Here is a 23,606-nt window from a genome sequence, read left to right on the forward strand (position 1 = left end):
GGAATCAGGGAAATTACATCCTTCTTGAAAACCTAAAAGGGAACCGGTAAATGGTCACTTGCTAGAAATGCTTCTAGTGGGGGAGGCAAACTCAAGTTCTGCTCTTGGTAAACAGTATAGATCAAAGTGTCAGTATGGAAATCAGATGAATAATAGATTTACATAAACATGGCTGAGAACAGAATTTGTCTCCCTGTCTTCGGCAGGAAGCTTAAACACCAAAGCTGTGCTAAATGATAAAAAATGTTCTTGCTTCCTGAATGAAAACCAAAGAAAGGCAGAATTACAAATATCACTACTAAAAATACTATTAAGCATGTAGAGAAACATATATTTAATTCATGCTTCATACAGCATTTTATAGGTTTGCAAAGCACTGAATTGGCCACAGGATACTTTTGTATTAAATCTCCATGATAATATGACTGTAAAAAACAAATGAGAGGTGGCAACAATTCAGAAAATCTTTATTAGCATGACTGAATAAAATGGATTTGTTCAGAATTATGGCACAGACTCTGAAATATTATGTTTATTTTTCTGTTTCCTGACTAGGAAGAATTAGATCAAATTATCCCTGGAAATCTAGAAAGCCAAATATGACTAGTAAAGGCACTGACCGATTAAGAGGGATCCCTGTTAGTTTAGGGTAAGTCTTCATTGTTCACCAGCAGATATGACAATCCCACATACAATATCAGTGGTTGAAAATGGTGTCTGAACACTAATGAGAAAGTTCACTTGATGAGAAGGAGATGTGACTGAAATTTTGCACGTGATGTTACTTTACATTTCATAGGGAACATTTTATCATTCTCACTGGGACTGCATGAGGATGAGAGCAAAAAGGTACTTGTGGTGTTGTGGATCCTTGTTCCTATGACATGTTAATTGCACAAAACAGTATCTGGTGATGGCTGAGGAAGGTGTGCTTTGTAGTATACCTTACTCCTACTCAGTTTTTTAAGTGTTTAGTGAATATTTTGCCATGCAAGCCACTCAGTCAAAGTCCTAATTTGTCCTCCAAACTGGTATATAACATAATGGCTGTGAAGTCTCAGTAGACACACAGGTAACAATTTGCTTGTAAGAGATTCCTTAGCTGTTTAAAGACCGAGATGAAGGTTGGCCTAATTGTTGTTAACATTTGGTTAACTGTTTCTCCTTTTAAACAGTCACGTGAAAATTATGAACGTTATTACAAGCAATACTGCATGGTTTAATGTAATACTTCCTGTATTATTAACATCACATACTGATTTCATCAAGTCCTAACAATGTGTTACTGTATTCATAATCTTTTTGTCCTAGTGAAAGCAAAGAAAATAAGATGTAGCAAAGTTATTTTCAGTGGAAAAGAGATCCTTTCCTTTATAAAAAGAACCTCAAATATACTCAAAAAAAAACGGAACAGTTCCTAAGCAGTATTTTAGATGCATGCTTTACATCATACCTGGTATAATTTCTAGTGCTTAACATACGCAAACAGTATTTTGACTTTGTAATATCACTGAAGTCATAATCCTATTTAAGATTAACTTTGCAAGCTTCCTGAAGAACACAGTTTAAGCTCAGAAGTGGCTAAGCATAGAGCTTCACTGCATTTTCTCTCCAATGGGGAAGTCGACTTACGAAGCTTCAGTTCTCGTGCCTCTGTCCCAGCTCCTATTCTCCAAAATGCAGGAGTTTGCCAACCATTTTAATTTTGTTTTGTTTCTAAATCGGATCACTTCAGCGATGCAGTTTTTCAGTGTGGCCTGACAAACTGTCAGATTGGTGCAATAGTGAGGGTATAGAAGGAAATGAATAACTAGGTGATAAAGAGGTGAGAAAGAAGACTCAGACTCTCCCACTGCCTAAGAAAACCATCTGTTTACTTGCATCTTAAACAAAAAACACTCTCAGTGCTTAAACAGCCTTACTACCATATTTACAAATATTTCATACCTAACATCATTGATGTCCTACAAAATCAGGTGTGCTTACTACCCTGTTCCTGGAACCATATGCCATTTTTCATGTTACATAAGATGCTTCTTTTACTCTTGCGTTCAACAACTTAAAATGATTGTATCCACCTTAGGCCATGTCTAAATTAGCAAGCAACGTGTGGTGCAGCGGAACTAGATCTGCAGCATGAAACAATTGGTTCTGAGGGTAAAACTTCCACACTGTATGGATTTTGTTTGTTTGTTTTTTACTTCATAATCATTCTAGTTTGGCCTGATGGGCAAATGCTCATCAACTAAACGTAATCCTGGAACACATTTTCCAGTTGCTCCATGAAAGGGATCCAATTCCTATGCTCCAAGACATTGTAAAGTTTTGTTGTTAATGATGTGATACAAGAATCCTAAGAGAGTTGCTCAGATCTAGCAAACTTTGAAAGAAATAGAAAATGGCCCACAGAAAGAGAAGTTCATGTTGTGGCATTTGTTTCATGGTCCAGTGCTGTAATTCTTCCCAAAGTACTTTCTTCAGTTCAAGGTTTCTTCAGGGAATCCTACAAACATTTCATGTTCATAGACTGAAAATCCAAAAAATGGGCAATACTTTAGTTCTCCAACAGGTTTCATTTTGTGAGAGTTCCCCCCTCCATGCAGACAGCGTTTGAAGCGTGTTCGTTCACACAAAGAAAGAAGTCTTGGATGTTTACTCCTTTCAAGGATCTCTTTCTGTTTTTTTTTTTTAGGGGGTGGGGTTGGTGGGTGGGAATGGATCAGGTCATGAACTTATTTAGCCTGGCTTTGAATCGCTGCTGCTTATGCATGATTAGGTAAAACCTTCAGGACTGGGTGGTGAATGAGCTTGGCAGTAACACAGCTCACCTCTCCCATTCATGGCTGTTCATGCTGTTTATTTCCATGTGCCCCAGACACTGTGAAGAGCATATCTTTAGTGTATTGCTACCAGAAAGCTGATGAAGGGCCACCAAATAGGATTCAATAAAAAATATTGTGAGGGCTGTTTTAAACAATCACTGATCTTACTGTTCTTTTAATCCTTATGATTTCCAAGTAGAATTGTATTGCAAGTACTAGGCTTATACAAAAACTATGCATCTTGTCAATATATAGTTCCTGAGTTTAGCGGAGTGTTACGAAGCCATCTAAGTAACTTGCCCAGGTAAGTACAGCTCAGAGGACTTAACCTGAGATAACTTGAGATAAACAGTTCCCTCTCTCTGCATCTTCTTTTCTGCTATACATCCACAAATAACCATTCTTATGTTGGTTAGTCAAATATGAATTTGTTGTTTGAGACCAGGGGTTGTTGACCTACCCAGTCAGGTCTTATAGTTTGATTTTAAAATGAGTTAATAAAACACTTTAAATGTGGGTTTAAGGTTAGCTTTAATCTGAGGACCTGAGCTTTAATCTTGATGACTATTCAAATGATTTCATAGAATCACAGAATCATTAAGGTTGGAAAAGACCTCCAAGATCCATTAACCAAGTCCCTAAGCACCACGTCCAACCTTTCCCTAAATACCCCCAGGGATGGTGACTCCACCACCTCCCTGGGCAACCCATTCCAATGCCTGACTGCTCTTTCTGAGAAGAAATGTCTCCTCATTTCCAACCTGAGCCTCCCCTGGCGCAGCTTGAGGCCTTGTGAGCTCACATCTAAGGAGCCTATTCTTCTCAGGTGTGCATTTGAGAGAAATTGGCATAATACGTTACAGCAATTTTAAGAAATTGAGAGAACAAGGATTTTCAAACAGAGCACTAGGTTATATCCTATTAAAATATAAGTAAAAATTAAATTTTAATTTTAATTAATAATAATAATAGTAATAAAAGAACCTTCTAAAACCTAGTAACTCTTTACTGAATCACTAAAGACTAATATTCCCCAAATAAAAAATTAACAATGTGTTCTTTCAACAGTTCTGTAATATTCACTTGTGGAGGAGTTGGGACTTGGAAGGGGAGGGTTGGAGAGACAATGTCTAACTTTGTTGAAATCAACCTGTGAAGTCAGGTATTTTGAGGTTAATAATTCTTTTCCATCAAAAATCTATTGTCATGATAAGCTTTTATGTAACAGTGCACATATGACCAAATAAATTATCACCAATACTTTCTTGTTATGTATCTTTGCATGAATATATTTCATGAATTCCAGTGCTTCTAGTACATGCAGGTTTATGATTCTATCCTAAAACATTATAGCAGTTATGAAGTGGATATGAGTGGCAATCAGTCTCTGAGAGCATCTCTCCAATATCTTCATCTATATGATCCTTAAAAATTGCAGTGGGGAATCCTTATTTAATGTATAAAAATAACATCTAATAGCTGGAAAATGTTTTAAGTTCTTTTCAATTGCAGGTTATAAGATAATCATCTTCCAGGAACATGCCTCAGCACTTCCATGTATTCAAGGTTGACAAAATGAAATATCTCCTTTAATTCTTTTGGCAGTTGAAGAAAAGTGATTGAAACCTTTTGTTATACAACCTTTAAATGATCACATCCGTAGGGTACTTTTTGAGGGATGTAGTATAGATTTGCATAATTAGCTAGAAGCTCTTTTTTTTTTTTTCCACCAACTTGAAAGCAGAGTACTGTCTCCAAAGTTTATTATCAGCTTGAAGAGCTGCAAATTTCACCATCAAACTTCAAACCACTTGATCATAGTATACTTTTAATAGTTTCAAATGGTCCCAGTGCAGTTTCATTGCTGTCTAGAACAATCAAGCAGATAATGGATTTCACATTTTACAGTAACAGAAAACTGTCAAGAACCTTTTGAAGCATTAATGACTGTGGGCATAATATGCCCTTTAACTGTTTTCAGCTGAAGGAGAAACGTGGAACTTTTGCCCTGAGCAGTTGGGTCTTCTGAGTGAATGGTGCGAACAACACTAGTTAATTTGTTGGTGTGCTAATGCGATTTATATGAACATCTATACATAATGTGATGTATTTTGTTGCTTCTGCAGAAGCCGTCTTCAAATTTATTCACAATAAAAGAGGTTTCAGTTTTGCTCTTTGGATTTTGTGCTAGAATTATTTTGATCTGTTGTAATGCAAGCTATCTTGAGCCTGATAAGCCATCGCAAACAAATGACAAAAAACTTCTCTGTCTACTACAGAAGGCTTTACAGCAGTTATTGCAGTCTTTATGCATCAGTGCAAATCGCTTTCTTGCTCGTTTCATGAAAAGCAAAATTGTTTCTTTTTATCTTGTCTTTTGGATGGAATGCTATTGCTGAGGCGATTGCTGTAGTCATGATTCATGGTGGGCTATAATTTGACCAACAGCAAATAAATATTGGCACATCTGGCTCCATATCACACCATGTTCATTGTGTTTGCTCTCTATCCTTTGTGTATTGAGCAAATAGTCTGTAGATATTGCGCCTTACGCATGCAGTATTTAACCCTTGATAATTACAGAGGATGAAAACATCTTTCCATGGCAAATAACTGCACATATAAGAAATGCCTAGCTGCACCTTATTTATTTATTTATTTATTAGTTAGACTTTGCTCTAAATACATATTTCAGATATATCACTTGCAAGAACCTTTTGAGGCATTAATGACAGTGGGCATAATATGCCCTTTAAGTGTTATCTGAAAGAGATCTTTCATTTTCTCAGTGTTCAGCAAGGGTAGCTGTATTGAGCTTATGTGGCAAGACTCAGAGGTGGGCAGGGTGCTGCAGGGGTGGCCTCTGTGAGCAGAGCCCAGCAGCTGCCCTGTGTCAGATCAGAGCCAGCTCCAGCCAGCTCCAAAAGGGACCTGCTGCTGGCCAGAGCTGAGCCAGGGAGCGACACCGGGTGGGCCTCTGGGAGAGCAGAGTTAAGGAAGGGGAAAAAAAAAGTGAGGAGTGAGAAACAGCCCTGCAGACCCCAAGGTTGGTGCAGAAGGAGGGCAGGAGGTGCTCCAGGCACACAGCAGAAGTTCCCCTGCAGCACATGGTTTACCAGGGTGGAGCAGATCTCCATGCTGCAGCCTGTGGAGAGGAGCCCACACAGGAGCCCCCCATGGGGGACCCGTGCTGGAGCAGTTTGCTCCTGGGGGATGGATGGACCCCGTGGTACGGAGCCGTGTGGGAGCAGTGCTGGAAGAGCTGCTGCCTGTGGGCAGCCCCCGCAGGCTCAGTTCGGGCAGGACGGCATCCCGTGGGAGGGACCCCACGGGGAGCAGGGGCACGGAGGGACCGTGAAGGAGCAGCGGAGATGAAGTGTCAGGAACTGACCGCAGCCCCCATTCCCTGTTCCCCTGTGCTGCTTGGGGGGAGGAGGCAGAAGAAGGTGGATGGGGGAAGGTGTCTTTAGTTTGCTTTCAGTTCTCGTTGCTCTTGTCTGTTATCAATAGGCAATCAATTATATTAATCTCCTTATGCAGAGTCTGTTCTGCTTGTGACAATAACTGGTGAGGGATCTCCCTGTCCTCTCAACCCTTGAGCCCTTTTCATCGTATTTTCTCTCCCTGTCCCTTTGAGGAGGGGGAGTGAGAGAGCGATTGTGGAGCTCAACTCCCCAGCAGGGTGAAACCACCACAGTAGTTCAGCTTCAGACAGTCAGACCCCAGTCTAGGAAATAAATACTCGTTTCACTCAAGCCTAATGTTGTGCCTCACTCTGACCAGGTTCTCCCAGTATTTTGAGATCACGGCGAGCATTCAATCCATTATTGAGGGAAGCTTCTCCTTGCTTTGAAAATCCCAGTGTCTTTGCCCTGAGACTGAAGAGAGTTTGCTTTTCTCAAATCCCTATTTCATAATTTACTCAGCACATCCAAAGACACCAGTGAAGAAATTGATACATCAAAGCTGACATATACGTTAAGTTCTCAGAGCATCTGTTTCACAAAACAGCATTTCTAAAAAAGACTAAGTATTTCCAAACTATATAGCTTTTGTAGATTTTCTTGACATTTCCAATCTTGCTTACACTTTTCTCAGTTGTGTGCAAAATACAAAAAGATTGTGTTATAACAAGAAATGTTTCAAGCATCCCTGACTTGCTTCATAGGTGCAATACAAGGTGTTTGAGCTTCTGGATTTACTTGTTTTTTGTTAAAAAAAAAAAAAAAAAAAAGTTTGTGTAGGCTGAATTCTTTCAGGTTCTCCAGTGTTTCTCTCCAAAAGTCTATTCAATTGTTTTAGATATCCCCTTCTTCATAAAAGAAGTGAAATAAAGAGCATCACTAATAATAAACAGCGAGGAGTCAGCCTAGAAGAAGATATGCAGAGCTAACCAAGTGGAAAATCATACACATTTAGCTGAACATTGCCTGAAATGGAGCTTCTCCATGAGCATCTCTGTTTACTTTGGATGTGGACTGTTGGGTATTTTCAAAAGAGATCACAAAAGAGAAGATGGTCTTTTGCCCCACAATCTAGCCATTCAGCTTCTTTTCAGAAAAGGTGGAACCTGGATTCCAGACCCTCTTAAGCATGTAGGCACATACCTATGTGTGCATACGCATGTGTGGCAGGAGGGGCAAGGTATCAGCTCCTGCTTTGTGGGAGAAGATTCTGCTTACCTCCCCATTCCTGGGGATGGTAGGTAGTCTCCATCCATTTAGCTGATGTTCGAAGAACATGACACATGAAGAACTTGTGACAAAGATATGTGTGTGTGTGTGTATATTGGTTATGTAAGAAGGAGCATTATTGTGAGGCCACTAAGCCATCCTGTCTAGTGGAAAATGAAGACAGTTGTTTCATGCCTTTGTGGGGTAAAGGAGTTCTGCAATCCAGCAGGAACCAGTTTGCTCCTGAAGGTTGGTACATAATACGAGGTTTCTTAAGTATAATGGGTCATTCTTTTTGTTGTTGCTGTTTTTCGGATGGCAGTCGGTAACATTGCCTGTATGTGATGAACATTACATGCTTATAACAATGTAAAAGGATCATTTCTAAACAGTGATTTGTGTGACTCAAAGACACCAAAGACAAACAAGGTATCTTGCATACTTTATTAGCAATGAAAACATTCCTCAAAGACATGATTCCACTTAAAATTCAGCTCCGTCAAGACAGAAAAAAGCTTCTCTCTTTCCTCTTACCTGTTGAATAAATTTAATATCTTCACACTAATTAGGAAGTTAAAATTACATCACCAGAAGTAGTAATATCCTCTTAAATACTGCTTTATGTTCTTGTGAAGTAGAAGAAAGCAATAGAAGACTTAAGAATAGCCTTGAAAAGAGGTTTAAGGAATGAAAGCATATAGAATTTGTAATAAAGCTAGACAAACATTTTAATACTTTAGAAACCCTGACCTTGAATGCTAAAATACAGTAGTGCTACACTCAAACCATGTATTAGAATAACTCATTAAAAAGTGTTCTCTGCATGTTGCACGTCAGTTATTGTTTGCATTGCTGCATTAAGTTCAAGGCACAGTTTTTATATTTTCATTTCCTTGTAATGAAAATTATAAAAAATAAACTACTAGTAATGTAAATATTTAAAATAGGATTAAATCCAGTACATTCAAATATCCATTATCAGGTCTCTTCTCGGCACAGACCAGAAACTAGTATAACATTGTCCACTCCAATTTCTCCAGTTTTGCCTTTCCCACGTTCTGATTCAAAAGTGATCTGTCATAAGAAAAGAGATGTATTAACAGTGAAAATGTAGTTTATCCAACCATTTAGCAACTTTTAAAGGTAATTAGTTACAATGCTATATTTGAGGAATGTTTTATTACAATACAGGAAAGACTTAATGACTCAAATCCTTGCAGCTTTTAGAATTTGTGAGTATTATTTGAACTAGGCTGATAATCCTCTGCACAGATTTACAGCACCAAATGGATTCATTTAATAAGATTACTTATTTTCATTGTACAAAGACAATGCAAATTGAGTGAAATCCTATTATAGTAATGTTACACTATCACAGTATGTGATGTTAGTTCCCTCCTTTTCTTGCAGATATTACAATTATTCATTTTCCATCTCTCTGGATATATATCCGGTAAATACATATGTATCTAACTACTATATACAAAGTGGGTTACTAGTTACAGTAATATATACACACACATATATAGTAGGTTGATTTTATGAATAGGATGTCTGTGTTTTATTTTTTATAGTCTGTTTCTTATTTATGTAAGGGCTCTTCTACGTCTTTCTAGTAGTACAAAGAACCTTGAAAAGGTCTAGCATTTCCTTTATGCTCACAGTATTCAATTGTGCCGTATAACCCTTTACACAGCATTGAAAATGTTCAGTCACATAAATTACAATCAGGCTCTAAAATTTCAAGGAGAAACTTGCTGAAGCCCTGATTGAGCTAGTTTTCAGATATACATCAGGGCACAGTGCTCCCTGCTGGCTAGCATGTCCTGCTCCTAGGGTGATTGTCTGCTCTTGGTAATAAATGAGGTCTCCTCTTGAACTACTGGTCTGGATAATGTGGTTTGAGAGCGTCCTTTTCTGTGAAATGGGGATATTTTTCATTTTTCCAGGGATATATGTGTGCCTTCTGTTGCATTAGATATTAAATGGATTTTGACTGTTTGTGATAATTTATGATCTGATGTAGTTTTTACAAAATGATAGAATTACTGGCATTGGTGTCCTAACCAACTGGGCAATTCAGTTATGAAATTACAACCAGATAATAACTTTTCTGCTTCCTAAAATCTGTGTTCCTGTTTCCCGTTCCACATAAGCCTTTCAACTGCCAGTATGTGATGCCTATAAAACAGCTGGCACAACATTTCAGGATTGGGAAATTAAGCTGTTGGTTATGGTAGTTGACTTATGAACTGTGTTGTACTTACAGTGTTGGTTGTTTCAGCCCCCTGAAATATTTCTACTTTTCCAGTTCTCCACCTTTCATCTTTCCCTTTGTTCTCCTCCCAGACAGGAGCAGTTTTTTTGTTGGCGAGGAACACTCGAAGTTTCCCCACTCTCTCGCCAGCAAGTCGGTAACTGAAAATCAAGCAGTAGCTGCTCTTTGGTTTGAGGTCATTGAGGAGAAGTTTTAGACGTCCCATATCCTTCTTGTGGCCCACAAAGGCTGGAACTGCCATGTAGTACCCATCACCTCGTAACAAAAAAAGGAAAATACATCTTTAATGGACTCAAGCTATTTATTAGCAAATTGAGTAAAATTTTGCTAAGAAAATAAGTAGAAGCTGTGTTACTTGAATAATTTAAAATCAGACTGGAGAAAAGCAGCAGGGATTATACTTTACAAGGAATCAGCTTGCACTGTTGGAAGTCAGATCGGTTTACAAAGGAGATGAGTTCATATTTCACTGGCAATTACAGTCATTCTTCCTTGCATTGCAATTGTCTGTATCTTTCGAAGGCAAAATCAACTCAGTTTTTTCAAATGCAATAGCTTGAAACATGCTGCTGTGCCTCTGTGGTCAGATCATTTCCAGTACTTGAGCTATCTCAAAACTCTCCCCACTGTTCTCTGCAGTGATGACAAACTCATAAAGGAACTGACAGCTTATTCCACAAATCCTGTAGGACCAATGGAATGAATGAGACACACAAAGAGAGAAAGGGATAAAACATCTGGGCCCATAAATGAAGTCATAATCAGCAGATCTACATTTGGGAAAATGGGTTAAGGTCAGGGTAAGGTCTTCCTGGAAGTGGCAGGACAGAGAAAGGAGCTGGGGAAAAGGAAATACAAGGAGCAGGAGAGGAAGGATTAGCAAGGAAAGACTGGGGTGGAAAGAGTGTGAGGGAAGAGACAGAGAACGTGTATGTTGAAACTGGAGCAATGGTCCACGGAATCCACTGGTTCCCACTGTAACACCTGCAACATTTCCTGGGTCACAGGGGAAGATCACAGAACTATAGAATCACTGAATGGTTTGGGCTGGAAGGGACCTTAAGGATCATCTAGTACAACCCCCCTGCCATGGGCAGGGACACCTCCCACCAGACCAGGTTGCTCAAAGCTCCATCCATCCAACCTGGCCTTGAACACCTCCAGGGATGGGGCATCCACAGCTTCTCTGGGCAACACGTTCCAGGGCCTCATTGCTCTCATCATGAAAAATGTCTTATATCCAACCTAAATCTATCCTCTTTCAGTTTTAAACCATTATCCCTTGTTCTGCCACTACAGGCTCTGGTAAAAACTCTTTCTTTGTCTTTCTCATAAGCCCTCTTTATTTATTGAAAGACCACAGTGAAGCCTCTTCAAAGCCTTCTCTTCTCCAGGCTGAACAACCACAACTCTCTCACCCTTTCTTCATACAAGAAGTGCTCCAGCCCTCTGATCATCCTTGTGGCCCTCCTCTGGATTTGCTCTAGCAGGTCCATGTCCTTTTTATGTTGGGGGCCCCAGAAGAGTTGAACGCAGGGCTCCAGGTGGGGTCTCGCAAGAGCAGAGCAGAGGGGCGAATCACCTCCCTTGGCCTGCTGGCCACACTTCTTTTGGTGCAGCCCAGGATACAGTTGGCTTTCTGAGTTGCAAGAACACATTGACAGCTCATGTTGAGTTTTTCATCCACCACTATCCCCAAGTCCTTCTCATCAGAGCTACTCTCAATCTACTCATCACCCAGTCTGTATTGGTATTGGATATTGCCCTAACCCAGAGCACTTGATCTTGTTGAGCTTCATGAAGTTCACATGGGTGCAATCCTCAAGCCTGTAAAGGTCTCTCTGGATGACATTCCTTCCATTTAGTATATCAACTGCAGCCCTCAGCTTGGTGTCATCTGGGAACTTGCTGAGGGAGCACTCAATGCCACTATCTCTATCATTGACGAAGATATTAAATAGTATTGGTCCCAGCATGGACCCTTGAGGAAAAGGAGAGAAGAGAAAGGGAGGAGAGGGGAGGGGAGGAGAGGAGAAAACCCAGTAACAACAAAAAGAATAATCAAAACAACTGATGCACAATGCAATGGCTCACCACCAGCTGACTGATGCCCAGCCAGTCCCTGAGCAATGGCAGCACCACCTGGACAACTCCCCTCAGCTTTAATTGTTTGGCACGATGCCATATGGGATGGGATATCCCTTTGGCCAGTTTGTGTCAGCTTTCTGTCCCCTCCCAGCTTCTTGTGCCCAGCTGGGCACTCCCAGCCTCCTTGCTGGCACGGCTGCCTGAGAAGCTGAAGAGTCCTTGACTTGGTTTAAGCACTGCTCTGCAACAGCTAAAACACCACTGTGTTATCAGCATTATTCTCACCTAAGTCCAAAACACAGCACCATACCAGCTACTATGAAGAAAAGGTATTCTATCCTGGATGAAACCAGGACATCAGGTATCAGTTTTTCTTGAGTAGCACCCTGCCCTTGCTTCATTCTAAGGAATGCCTTCACTATTTTGTCTTGTGGAGTTTGAGATTTCTGAGCAGTTATCACAGTGCTATTTCTAAGCAGTGTGAGTGGCAACACTGCCACATCAATCTAAATGGCAAATGCGTGGTTAAAGGTCCTACCAGCCTTGGAGAGACACAACATGCAGCTAATATGGTTCCCATTGTTTTGTACCTTGCAGTTCCTAACAGTTGTTATTTTCTATTCCTTTTTTCTCATCTTTTGATTCCCTTGTGTTGAAATTGCTAAGTATCAATTGCCACTGGGTACTTCAAAGAAGCAGCTTCCCCTCCCAGCCTTCTCTGCTGCCTCTTTTTTATGATTATTTCTTTACAGAGAAAACCCACTGATAGGAAAATTAATTCTCTATTTTATTTTCTCCTCCATCCCCCTTTATTTGGAGGGGGTAAGACACCAAATCAAAGCATGGCTAGAGGGAAGACATTTAAATACCTCTATCTCGATCAGCAGGATTCCAGTCAAAGTCATCATTAGTATCTTGTTTCCAGTCGCAGACCCCTCGACTGAAGCTGCAATCAACTGGGAAAAAAATAAATTGGCAATGGAGACACAGAGATAAGTGGAGCGTTATATTATAAGTACTGATAAAAATAATTTGCTTTTTATTCACCTAGTTATGAGTGTATAGGTCATTCTAAAATTATGTGCAATTTGAGTTCAGATAGTTTTGACCTAGATTAAATTGCAAAAAAAGCACAACACTAGAATTTATGTAGTAATTCTTTCCTTAATTCACAGAAATATGTATTGTGACTTTTTACTGCCAAATTTCCATGTGCACATGATTTTAATGTGCTGTGAGTTTTGTATACTGAATGCCTGCTGATTGCCAGGTGTAGTTTGAGATGTCAGTTTTGAACTCTAACATCATAAGTAGTTTAGGATCTGCCAACTTGCAAGCTTTACTCTCTCCATATGTGACACTGCTGCAGTTGTAATCAGCTGAGATGCACAAGCTCCAGTTCATTCCATTGAAAGTGAGAAGCTGTCCTCCCATGAGAGGAATCCTTTACTTCAGCACTCAATTTATATTATAGAGAGCTGGAAGTAGCCCAAATCAGTTGATCTTTAGAGCACACTGCAAAAAATGTCTCATACAGAGCACAGCACAGCCTTTGTGACTGTGCAGATGAAAAGCATCATATATAAAGAAATAAACACTGTGAAATGCCAGCATGACAGATCAGATTAAGAACAGTATGTCAGTCATCTGAATTTCCTTGGAAAGGGGGATCCTTCTTGTTCTTTTCATGCATTTTATCATGAGACAGAGAAGTGCAGGACATGACATTTGGAGAGTTTTACTGTATAAATTTAAGTCTTGTTTCCAAAAGCACTACTTTCTGACTTCAAAAACAAAATAAAACAAACAAACAACAAAAACTATCTCACACTAAATGTCTGCCAGCATGTTTGACTTTTTAATTTTTTTTAAAGATCTGGAATCATATCTCCATAGTTTTTTTGTGAAACCCACCTTGTCCTAAAATGAATCTCAGCTACAGTGAACCCCAACATTTCAGCCCCTGCACACTTAGCTCGTGACTCCACAGAACGTCGCTGCCCTGTAAATGCATTAGCTCAATATGATCTCTTAGTTCCCTCTCTTGGATTCTGTTTTTTTTTTTTGTCTTTTTTTTTTTTTTCCTGGCTCTTGTAATCAGGTCCTTACAGTCAGCTTCATCATTCTGTCCAAAGCCTGTTTTTAGCTTCTTGCTAGCTCCACTTACCTCAGAAAGGCTGCACAACTTAAAATCAAGTCACTGCATCACAGAGGAACTGTTTCCCACCAGAAGAGTGGGTGATAATGCTCTCTGATCTGCTTGTATGCTCTGCTTTGACCTGAGACACTCTGCAATCTGTTATAGTTACCAGAAGGCAGTGCAGTCTTATGCTAGCAAATGTGTGAAGCAGTTTCCTAGGGCATGGCAGAAATTTAAATTGTGTACATAAATTGGCAGGTCTTGGGCCTTGTATGTTCCACTGAATTACAAAATTTTTTTTTAATGTGAAAAAGAACAGAGTATCACCTTACTCTGATACCCACAGGACTTACTGATGAACTGGGAGCTATCATGAATTTATTTAGGCTATTTAAGATTTAGGCTAAATACTTATTCAGTCTTGTTCAGGGGACACTCATTCCTGTTGATTACAAGATACACAAAAAAAGCAAATAGCTGAAGGACTTTGGGATATGGTTGTGTGCTATGCAACACTCCTCTAACATGGCTGCATTTTGTAAGTAACCAAAATTACCTTATTTTTTCATGAATCTGAAATAAATAAGTAAAATTCAATTGCAAGTCACTTTTCCATGTTGGGGGACATTCTATACATGTCTTATCAACAGTTAAAGATGTTCTGAAAAGGACACAAAACCATATTGGAACTGGCAGAATGGTTTCGCCAGATATTCACCAGATATTGTCTCTAAATGCTCATTAAGCTTTTGTTTTATGTAAAGACTTCTAAAGAGGTTCTGAGGCTTAGGTGATACAGATTGTCATGAAAACACACAATATGCAGGAAAAACATTACAGAATAAAAATAAAGTACCTTCTTGCTCTGGTCTCGAAACTGGAACTTTTCTCTGTGCCAGAAGGGGGCCAAAGGCAGCTGCTTCTTTACCCTGGGGAACTGGTGAAAACAATTCATCAAGTGCTGAATCATAACAGGAACAGAAAATGGAACTTTATTCCTTTATACCAGTTGCAATAGTTTATTTATATAATTCAATGTATGTGTTTTTCACTCCACCACCGAAATAACAATTCTAACCCCAGTTAGATACTAACTCTGAATACTAAAATGTTTAAATTGCTGATTTCCACATCACTGTGCCTTTTAAAATGTGGGCAATGGAGTTGCAAGGTTTGCAAGGTCAAATATCTTTGCACATGATCTTTCTTTGGCATGATGATCTGCTTTCTTGCTGCAAAATTTCAAGCATTGATTGCCGTAGATGAACACCATGAGATAGCAAAGACAATGACTGAATGGCTTGGCAGTAGTTTGGAAACAGGAACCTCAAAAAAATGGGTAATGTGAGAGACTTCGTAAAAGCCATATACTTTAGGAGACCAAAGGCCCACAGCTGTGCGTTCAAGTGGGAGGTATCTGTGCTGCTGTAATGGGATCTCTAGGAGATGATTTTTCCAAAGCTGTGCTCTCTCCTGGGGCACGTGTTCTCCTGCAGGCCTCATCAGCTCCGCTGTCTGTTGGGAAGGAAAGGTGCAGCGACTGCCCTGTGTCTTCCTCACCCTCCCTGCATCAGCTGGCAAGCACAGCCTGATGTTTTGATCATCAGACATGGTAGAAAACCCTGAGCAAGCTCTTTTGTAAAAACTGATTGACTGGCTTGTTCTATGCCAAACTGGAAGAGTTGGTACAGCAGCAGTAAATGAACATTAGGTGCCTTCTCTACAATATCAGACTAAAGAAGGTACTGCAAGAAATAAAAAAAATAAATCAGCCACAGCCCGAGAGACAAATGCAAAAGCTCTCACATCTGTTGAGCTACAAAGGTACAAGAAGCTTGCAAACTCTTATTTTCCATGGATTGTCAGCCTGAGCCCTAAGTATTTTTGAAGTTCTGTGGTTAAGCTTCTTTTGTATTATTTTAAGTGGTGACAGGAGAAGTGTACACACTAAAAAAAACGATGACCTCAACTTCTCAGTGTGGTGCCTGCATAAGTAACTAATCACACAAGGCAACGGGAAGACCTGCTTTCACTGGCAGAGGACTCCATCCGTTGCAAACACACATGCAGATGATACCTGTGATATATACATACATACTTAGGAATACAAGAAGACTCAGAATCATAGAATCATTAAGGTCGGAAAAGACCTCCAAGCTCACCTGGTCCAACCATCCCCCTACCACCAATGTCACTACTGAACCATGTCCCTAAGCACCACGTCCAACCTTGAACACCCCCAGGGACGGTGACTCCACCACCTCCCTGGGCAACCCGTCCCAATGCCTGACTGCTCTTTCTGAGAAGAAATGTCTCCTCATTTCCAACCTGAACCTCCCCTGGCTCAACTTGAGGCCAAGGAAGGATGGGAAGGATAAGGAGGGAGGAGGGAAGGATGGTCCTTTGGATTACTGCTTACAAAAGGTGCTAGTGGAAAGCCTGACATAAGAAGTTCACTTTTTCAGCCATACCACATGGGAAGCAGCACTAAGAAAAGCTCAGGCTTCCTCAACAGTGCCAGCTGACTGGAGCTACGGAAATGGACATTGGTTTCTCTACTCAGCACTGCATTAGTCATGCTACTAGAAAGCTGCCAACTGTTTTAAAAGTCATGACTTTCATATACACACACATTTGTTCAACTGGGAGTTTGTTCCAGTGAGTTCCACTTATCTAGGGCTTCCCAACAAAATACTCCAACATATTTGAAGTCATAAGCACATGCTCAAGTTTAAGAATATGCTTACAAACCCTTCAAACCAGAGCCTCCAAGTGCCATAGAATATAATATTTCTTAACTTTTCTTCTCCTTCAAAAGTGTAAAAAAGTGTTCTGTTTGTACACCAGGGAAAACACACAGCAATGACGAGGCCCTGGAGGCAGTTCCAGAGGGACTGTGTTGAGCCAAGAAAGGAGACTCCTGCAATCTTATGAGATTTCTGACGAATTGCCAGGAACGTGTCCCCTCTTGTTGCCCTTGCAGCCTTCTCCTCACCTGGACCACTACTTAAATCACCTAGATAATATTCTTACTTAAGGCGAAGATTAATATATCTTTCTCCAAATTAATATATGTCTACATATACAGATTTAGGAACATGCACAAAGTGCTTAGGTGTTAAGCTTACTGTCATGCCATAAACTTGGCCTCCTGCTTTGTGAAAGAGGCTCAGGCTGTGAAAACCCTTGCCAAAATGAAGAAAGTTATTAAAATATGAACAGCTCTGGAAAGACTAGAGCAATTTAACAGAAGATAGCAGCTGCCAGAATGATTTATTTACAAAGTTATTGAATTACACTTGAATTCACTTGAGGGATATACATGCAGGTGTACCTGTGTGCAGCAAATGCTTCCAGTGAAGAACTGTCATGTACATAAAAAGAGTAAAATTTTATATCCAAATCTATTTTTGCTTTCAGTGTCAGGCATTACAGTCAGGTTCTCCACTTACTGGAAGATATCACCAGAGAGTTAGGAGAAACTGTATTTCTTCAGCTTACAGAGACGTTTTCAAGAAGCCTAACTTCTTGGAAGGTGCCTACGTTTGACATTGGACCATCATGGGACATAACCAGAATCCAAGGTCTGTCCCTCCTAAGTACTAGCCAGGAGTTAGGTTCGCACTTTTCAGCTCTTCTGCGGTCCACTGGTGCTTGCAGAAATGCAGGCCTTCCAGAGAGTCCTTGTCTCTTGTTCCACAAGAATACACTCCGACCAACAAAAGCTCACTTAAGTCTCACTTCAGGTGCAGCAGAGTCCACCCTTTCTTTCTGTACTGCTGGTATCCCCCACCAATGTATCTGCAGCAAAAGCTGTCATATTATCTCCAGTTACATATAAACCCCTTTGCACCAGGGTGCGACACATTCTTAAGTGCTACTGCCATCACTATACTCTTACGAGTTACGATGGGTTAATCTTATGAGCAGGAATTAATGGCAGAGAGAATTAATGCCCAGGTCCTCAGGGATATCTATGTAACCAACTACTACCAATTTCCATAGGAGCTGTGTCTCTGAGTGCCTGACGAGCTGGGCATAAGTAAATTGGCGATGTTCCATTCCTGAGAGCAGTCAGCTTATAGCTGACACAGGCTCCCGGGACTGCAAGAAAGTCAGTGTTGCTGTCTGTGACATATGTCTGAGTAACGCCTCTGCTCTGAGGAAAAGAAATCTCTCGGTTTGAGTCACATCAGGTGCAGCTTGTCAATTGTACTGACTGCAGGAACTGTGCCTGGGAAAGAGACTTTCTGCAAAATGCAACAGTCCCAGCTAGATCAGGTGGTTGAAACAATCCTGAGAAACATACTTGCATAAAAATAATAGGACTCACAGAAACAGACTCTGAAATAACTGATGACGTGACTGCTGTCATGGGGACACTTCTGAGGAATACCTTCAGAAAATACTTGAGAAAGTCCTGCTAAAATGAAGCATTCAGGCATTGCCCTAATATAAACATGCCTAAATAGAGTGCCATGAAGGGGATTTAGACACAAATTTAGAAATGAAACTTGGTTAAAAGAAGTTCAGAATTCCACCTTAAAAACAACAGGCTTCCAGGGAGAGCTGCACATAATGAAACAGATCGGTTTTGAGAGCCACCTTCCAGCCATTCCCTCTGTTAGGGGAACTTTGGGTAGCTAAGTAATAAAGGTGACAGACCACCACTACAAGGTGTTGCAAAAGAGCTAGTTAGGTTCACACTCATCCTTTTGCACAGCAGTGTCCTCCTTGAAGTGCAGGTGGACAGCAGTTCCGTTTGCTTGTTGAACAGGTTTGTTATCACTGACCTACCAGTTGCACCAACTCTGACTACATGACTTCTTGTTTGGAGCTGCCTTGTGCTCGGATTGCTTGGAGTGAGCTCAGGTCCACCTGCAAAGTATCATGTAGACAGACCTTCAAGTCAGTCTACAAGTCAAATAAAGGATAATGAGATCACAAAAGCAACAGGAAGTCTCCAGGAGCACATCTGGAAATGCACTGCTTGGATAAGCTGCAATTTTAAAAGGAAGGCCCAAAGTGAAAAAAAAGCCAAAAAACCCCAAACCCAATGAGCAGAAGTTCAGTACAATAGCTGTGCAGCACTGTTTCAGGGACATGCTTCAGAAACAGAACACCACTGCTAAGTGGCTCTGGTACTAAAGGACAGATTTTCCTTTATGTGCACTTGGCTTCACCTCTCTGCTTTGCCAACAACTGTATATAAGGTTACTTACAGTACATTTAATACTCCTGGAAATAATATTTTGTCTGAAAAAATATGGTTTGGTTTATAGCTTGAAAATTATTTTCTTTTTGTCTGCAGTAACGCATGTGCTATCCTTAAAGCTTTATTTTTCTTTTCCCTGTTAATGGGTCTATATTTCTTATAAATCACCCATAGCATCCTGAGGCGACAATACTGGAAGAACAGACATACAGCAGGAATACAGGCACCCAAATATTTAAAGGAGCTAGTTGTGGGGCGTGTGGTACATATTTTTGTTTCTTGCTATGGCTGTTTTTTCCATCCCCTGGAAAATGCCTATGCCTGTTTTTGCCTAGGTAGTCTAGTTAGTCTAAATGTAAAAATAACCCACAAAATCTGGGAGAAATAACTCACTGTTAGTAATTCTAACATACACAGTCCCAAAGTGTTTACAACTGTGGCATGTGGGAACTCTCACAACAACGGTTCTTGTTGTCTATCTATCACTGCTCTCTGATGTTCAAAGCTCGTTAAAAGACACGACAAAACAACACAAAACAAAAACAACCAGAAAACCAGAGTGGGCACTATAAAAAAGTCAAACAATATAATAGGTAGTAAAATGAAGACTAGCTTCCTTTACATTCAGTATATCATTATTTGCTTGCACAGTGGTGTAGAAAAGAATGAGTTTAACAGCCAACGTCCTGATTGGCTGGGAGAGGTATCTTGTTCAGAATTAAAAGCCTAGAATCCGTAAGATAAGCAGCCCACTTATATTATTGCCAAATGAATCAGAAGGCAAAAACCTCCTTATCATTCTTGGTGCTATCAAAGGAAGAAGCTTGGTAATTAACACAGTTGACTAGATTATATGCTTGTGTTTTACAAATATTAACATATTAACTCTCATATGACTCTTAGGGAGCCCAGGAAGTTGTTTTGTTCGCTAGGTCTGCACACTCAGAGTATGACATCTGGGATTTGACATTTCAATGTCCACTGTGTTTTATATCACTGTTTAAAAGCAGTTCCTACTGAGTTAATAGCTGTAGCTGTGCGTGTTTATCACTTTGGGAAATCAGACCTTAGGATCTCATCTCACATAGAAAATAAGGAACACACACTACTCAGAACACAAAATGACAACCTTTTTTCCCCCTTCCCTGCAGCCCTTCCTTATTTTTTATGCATCTGCAACTTTTATAATCAATAGGACAGTGCTGTCTATTGAACTACTCCTCGCACAGCAAGACAGATCCCTCCTTCACACTGAACAAGGTAAAGATCCCACAGAAAACACACATTTAAAGTCACTAAAGACTGTATCAAAAGGTATAAAAATGTAAGAAGAAAAAAAAGTTTTCACAGATAACCGTAATTTCGACATTTCTTAAATGTTGAGTGCTTTATTCTGCTATCTTAAACTACTGGATTTTTAAAAAACTGAGTAGAAGTTTTCATAGACATCCTGCATTTTGATACTTGGCCTGTTTTAATAATTTAAATCCTCATATAATAATTTTTTTTCTTCTTTCCCTACAGCATTTTCCCATGGCTCCCTATATAATATACATAAGATGTAGTAAAGTTACCATGATAAAATAATGCACAAATTTAAAAGTAATAGTTAGGACCTCTGAAAAGTGTGAACTATCCATTTTTCCTAATTAACTCCCCTTCCTGAAAGACAAACAATACCATTTTTGATAACACAAAAGGCAGATGCAATTTGGATACTTCAGGGGATTGTACAGGGAACTTAATGTGGTAGTAAAGGAATCACTGGTGAATACACATCAGCAGAGGAGGAAAAAAAAAGGATGTGTAAAATTAGTAGCTGTAAATTTGAGATAATCCTGCACTCCAAAGGGTCATTCAATACCATTAAAAATGAAGTGATTTTAAAGATGGAATCAATTAAACCCATGAACTGTCTAAATTTTAGTACATTAACAAGGATCAAGAATGGCATATGGCAATTTAAAAAGAAAGGAAACACAATTAATACATGCAACCCAACCTGTAAGAAAAATGCAAATGGCATGACACCTCAGGTCCTATACATAGTTGGGATCAAAACAGAAAGCCATAAATAAAACAAAGTTCACATACTTAATGAAACTTCATCTTGGCCATAGTAGTTTCCCTGTATAAAGAAGCACACAAATCTTCTGTCAGCTCCCCCTGGCAAAGTAAAATCCCACCGGCATGTTCAGCATATAAATCCCTTATATTACTAATTTAAAATTCCAGTCAAATATGACAAGAACAAAGAGAGTAGGGGAAAAATGCAGATAAATCACAATACTTTAATATTTTCAAGCAATAATAGTCATAGTCACTGCTGTCAGTTGTAGAGGCAATTCCATAGAGATTTGTAGCCACAGATAGCTGTTGCTTAGCCCAGGCATATGGTGTTCAAATGTTTTGGCTTGGTTGAGAAAGTCCTTGAAAATGAACCTCACTAAACTTCATTACAAAAATCTCTTGTGTATTATTTTGACTTAGCTTTTGCTGTGGACAAAGGATTTTCCTGGTGTGCCCTCACTCAAACTGGAAACTTGGAAATGAATCCACTCAAACAGCATGGCAGTGGGTATTCACCAGGAAGGTTACAGGATCTACCCTTTGCAGTTGCATCGGGTCACACAGCCCAGTACAGGTCCCAGTCCCTCAGGTTCCAGTTAATTAGTCAATCATTTTGATTCCTTCCCAGTCGAACCACATCTAGCTGAACATATCTGGTATTACCAGTGCTGGTCAATTTCTACCATTCTCTTTGCATAAGAAAGCTCCCCATCAACTTACCTTCATGAAGAAGATTGAGTACCTGAGAACCTAGCCTTAACACAAGTTGCCACCATATATATTGCAACTGGTTTCTGTTCACTTTCTCCCTACTTTCTGCACAAGTATGACCAGCCTTGGGTTAATTATCACGACTGGGAAGAACTGTGTCCTCCTCTAGGCTAGTCTTTTAGTGGAAATGTGTATAAAACAGAATTTTCTAATATTACAAGACTGGTCATCAGAAGACCTGGGTTTTCATGGGAGAGAATGGAGGCAAGTCACCTAATACCTTTATCTGAGATGCTCACATGGCTGTGGCAGTATGGTAAGCATGATCCAAGGGTAGCTTGCCATCCAGTGAAAACTTCAACCCCAATTTGGCTTCAGCTCCTGCCCCTGCTACTTTTTTCAGGTAAATTATTTATGAAGAGATCCTTAGAAGCTTGGTGGAAAGCTGCATAAGCTCGTCAGTAGAGAAAGGCTGAGTAAGCAGGTAGGCTGGGGTTAGGAAATGCATCTGGGGTAGCTGGCCAGAGGAAGAGTGGTGCTCTTGGCACAGGAACATCAACTTTGGAGTCACGGCGCCAAGAGCTAGAAACCTTTCACAAAAAATGGAGATTGAGCAAAGCCTGGAGGTTAGGACATTCAGTGAAAAAAGTAAGGTGGGTGCACAGTCCCAGCTGTCTGTGCAATACACATTTTGAAGTAGGGGGTCTCCTCCATGCCAGCTGAAGTTCCTAATTTATCAGCTGGAAACACAAACGTACTTCCTCAGGCTGGTATGTGTGTGTATATGTGTGTTTACTTCAGTATTTTGCTGTCCTCTTTTTGTGTTGGCCTGTACACATCTAATTGCCTCCTGCCTCTGACAGTCATAAGGTCAGAGGAGGGCTCTCAGTAGGCCAAGGGCCCACCGTGAGTGAGCTCTATCTATCTTTTCTCCACTTACTTTAGTAATCCCATCCTGGGCTTTTCTTCTTGTGCAAGGAAGAACTTGAGGAGGGAAGTAAGTTCTGAGTATTTTCACCATTTGATCTTGCTAAAAGCTGACATGCAGAAACGTATTTTTGCATGTGGCTACGTGGCAGCTGTTTGGATACTTTGGAAATATTGCTGCTTCCTGATTTGTGACTTTATATTTTTACAGCATTAGAGAAGCATTTAAGTGTCTTCCAGAACAGTAAGGTCAACATAGTGTGCAGCTCTACACACGCTAGATAACACTATTTTTGATATTACTTTGAAATGCTAGGTTGAAAGAATAGAACAAGTCATAGAATCATATAGGTTGGAAAGGACATCATTGGGTCACCTAATCTGACCTGCTGATCAGGTGGTTGCTCAAGGTGGACCAGTCAAATTATGAGTATCTTCAAAGATGCATATTTCACGACCTACATGCACACCTGCACCAATTCTTGGCTAACTTCATGGTAAAAAGAAATATTTTCCTTATAACTAATCAGAATTTCTTTTGTTCCAACTTGCATCCATTGCCTCTTTCCCTGTTGCTTTATATTTTCAAGAAGAGTCTGGCTTTTCCTTCTCTACAACCTTCCATTCCTCTTAAGACTGAAAAACCAGTTGCTCTCCGCCTCTCCTCATATGCTGCATGTTC

General features: G+C 40.1%; 1 protein-coding gene and 1 long non-coding RNA gene across 4 annotated transcripts in view; one reads left to right on the plus strand and one right to left on the minus strand.

The window, feature by feature from the left end:
- Positions 1–23,606, plus strand: part of LOC136786858 (uncharacterized) — a 134,229-nt gene that overhangs the window by 3,263 nt on the left and 107,360 nt on the right. The gene's annotated exons all lie outside the window — the stretch shown is intronic.
- Positions 7,925–23,606, minus strand: part of EGFL6 (EGF like domain multiple 6) — a 47,832-nt gene continuing 32,150 nt past the window's right edge. The window contains exons 9-12 of the mRNA XM_048066782.2: positions 14,858–14,938; positions 12,731–12,817; positions 9,763–10,028; positions 7,925–8,569 (exon numbers count right to left, since the gene is read on the minus strand). Of these exons, the coding sequence (XP_047922739.1) occupies positions 8,474–8,569; positions 9,763–10,028; positions 12,731–12,817; positions 14,858–14,938 (530 nt within the window). The 3' untranslated portion in view covers positions 7,925–8,473. The remainder of the gene's footprint in view (positions 8,570–9,762; positions 10,029–12,730; positions 12,818–14,857; positions 14,939–23,606) is intronic.

The sequence above is a fragment of the Anser cygnoides genome, chromosome 1 (genome assembly GCF_040182565.1).
Source record: "Anser cygnoides isolate HZ-2024a breed goose chromosome 1, Taihu_goose_T2T_genome, whole genome shotgun sequence".
Lineage (NCBI taxonomy): Eukaryota > Metazoa > Chordata > Aves > Anseriformes > Anatidae > Anser > Anser cygnoides.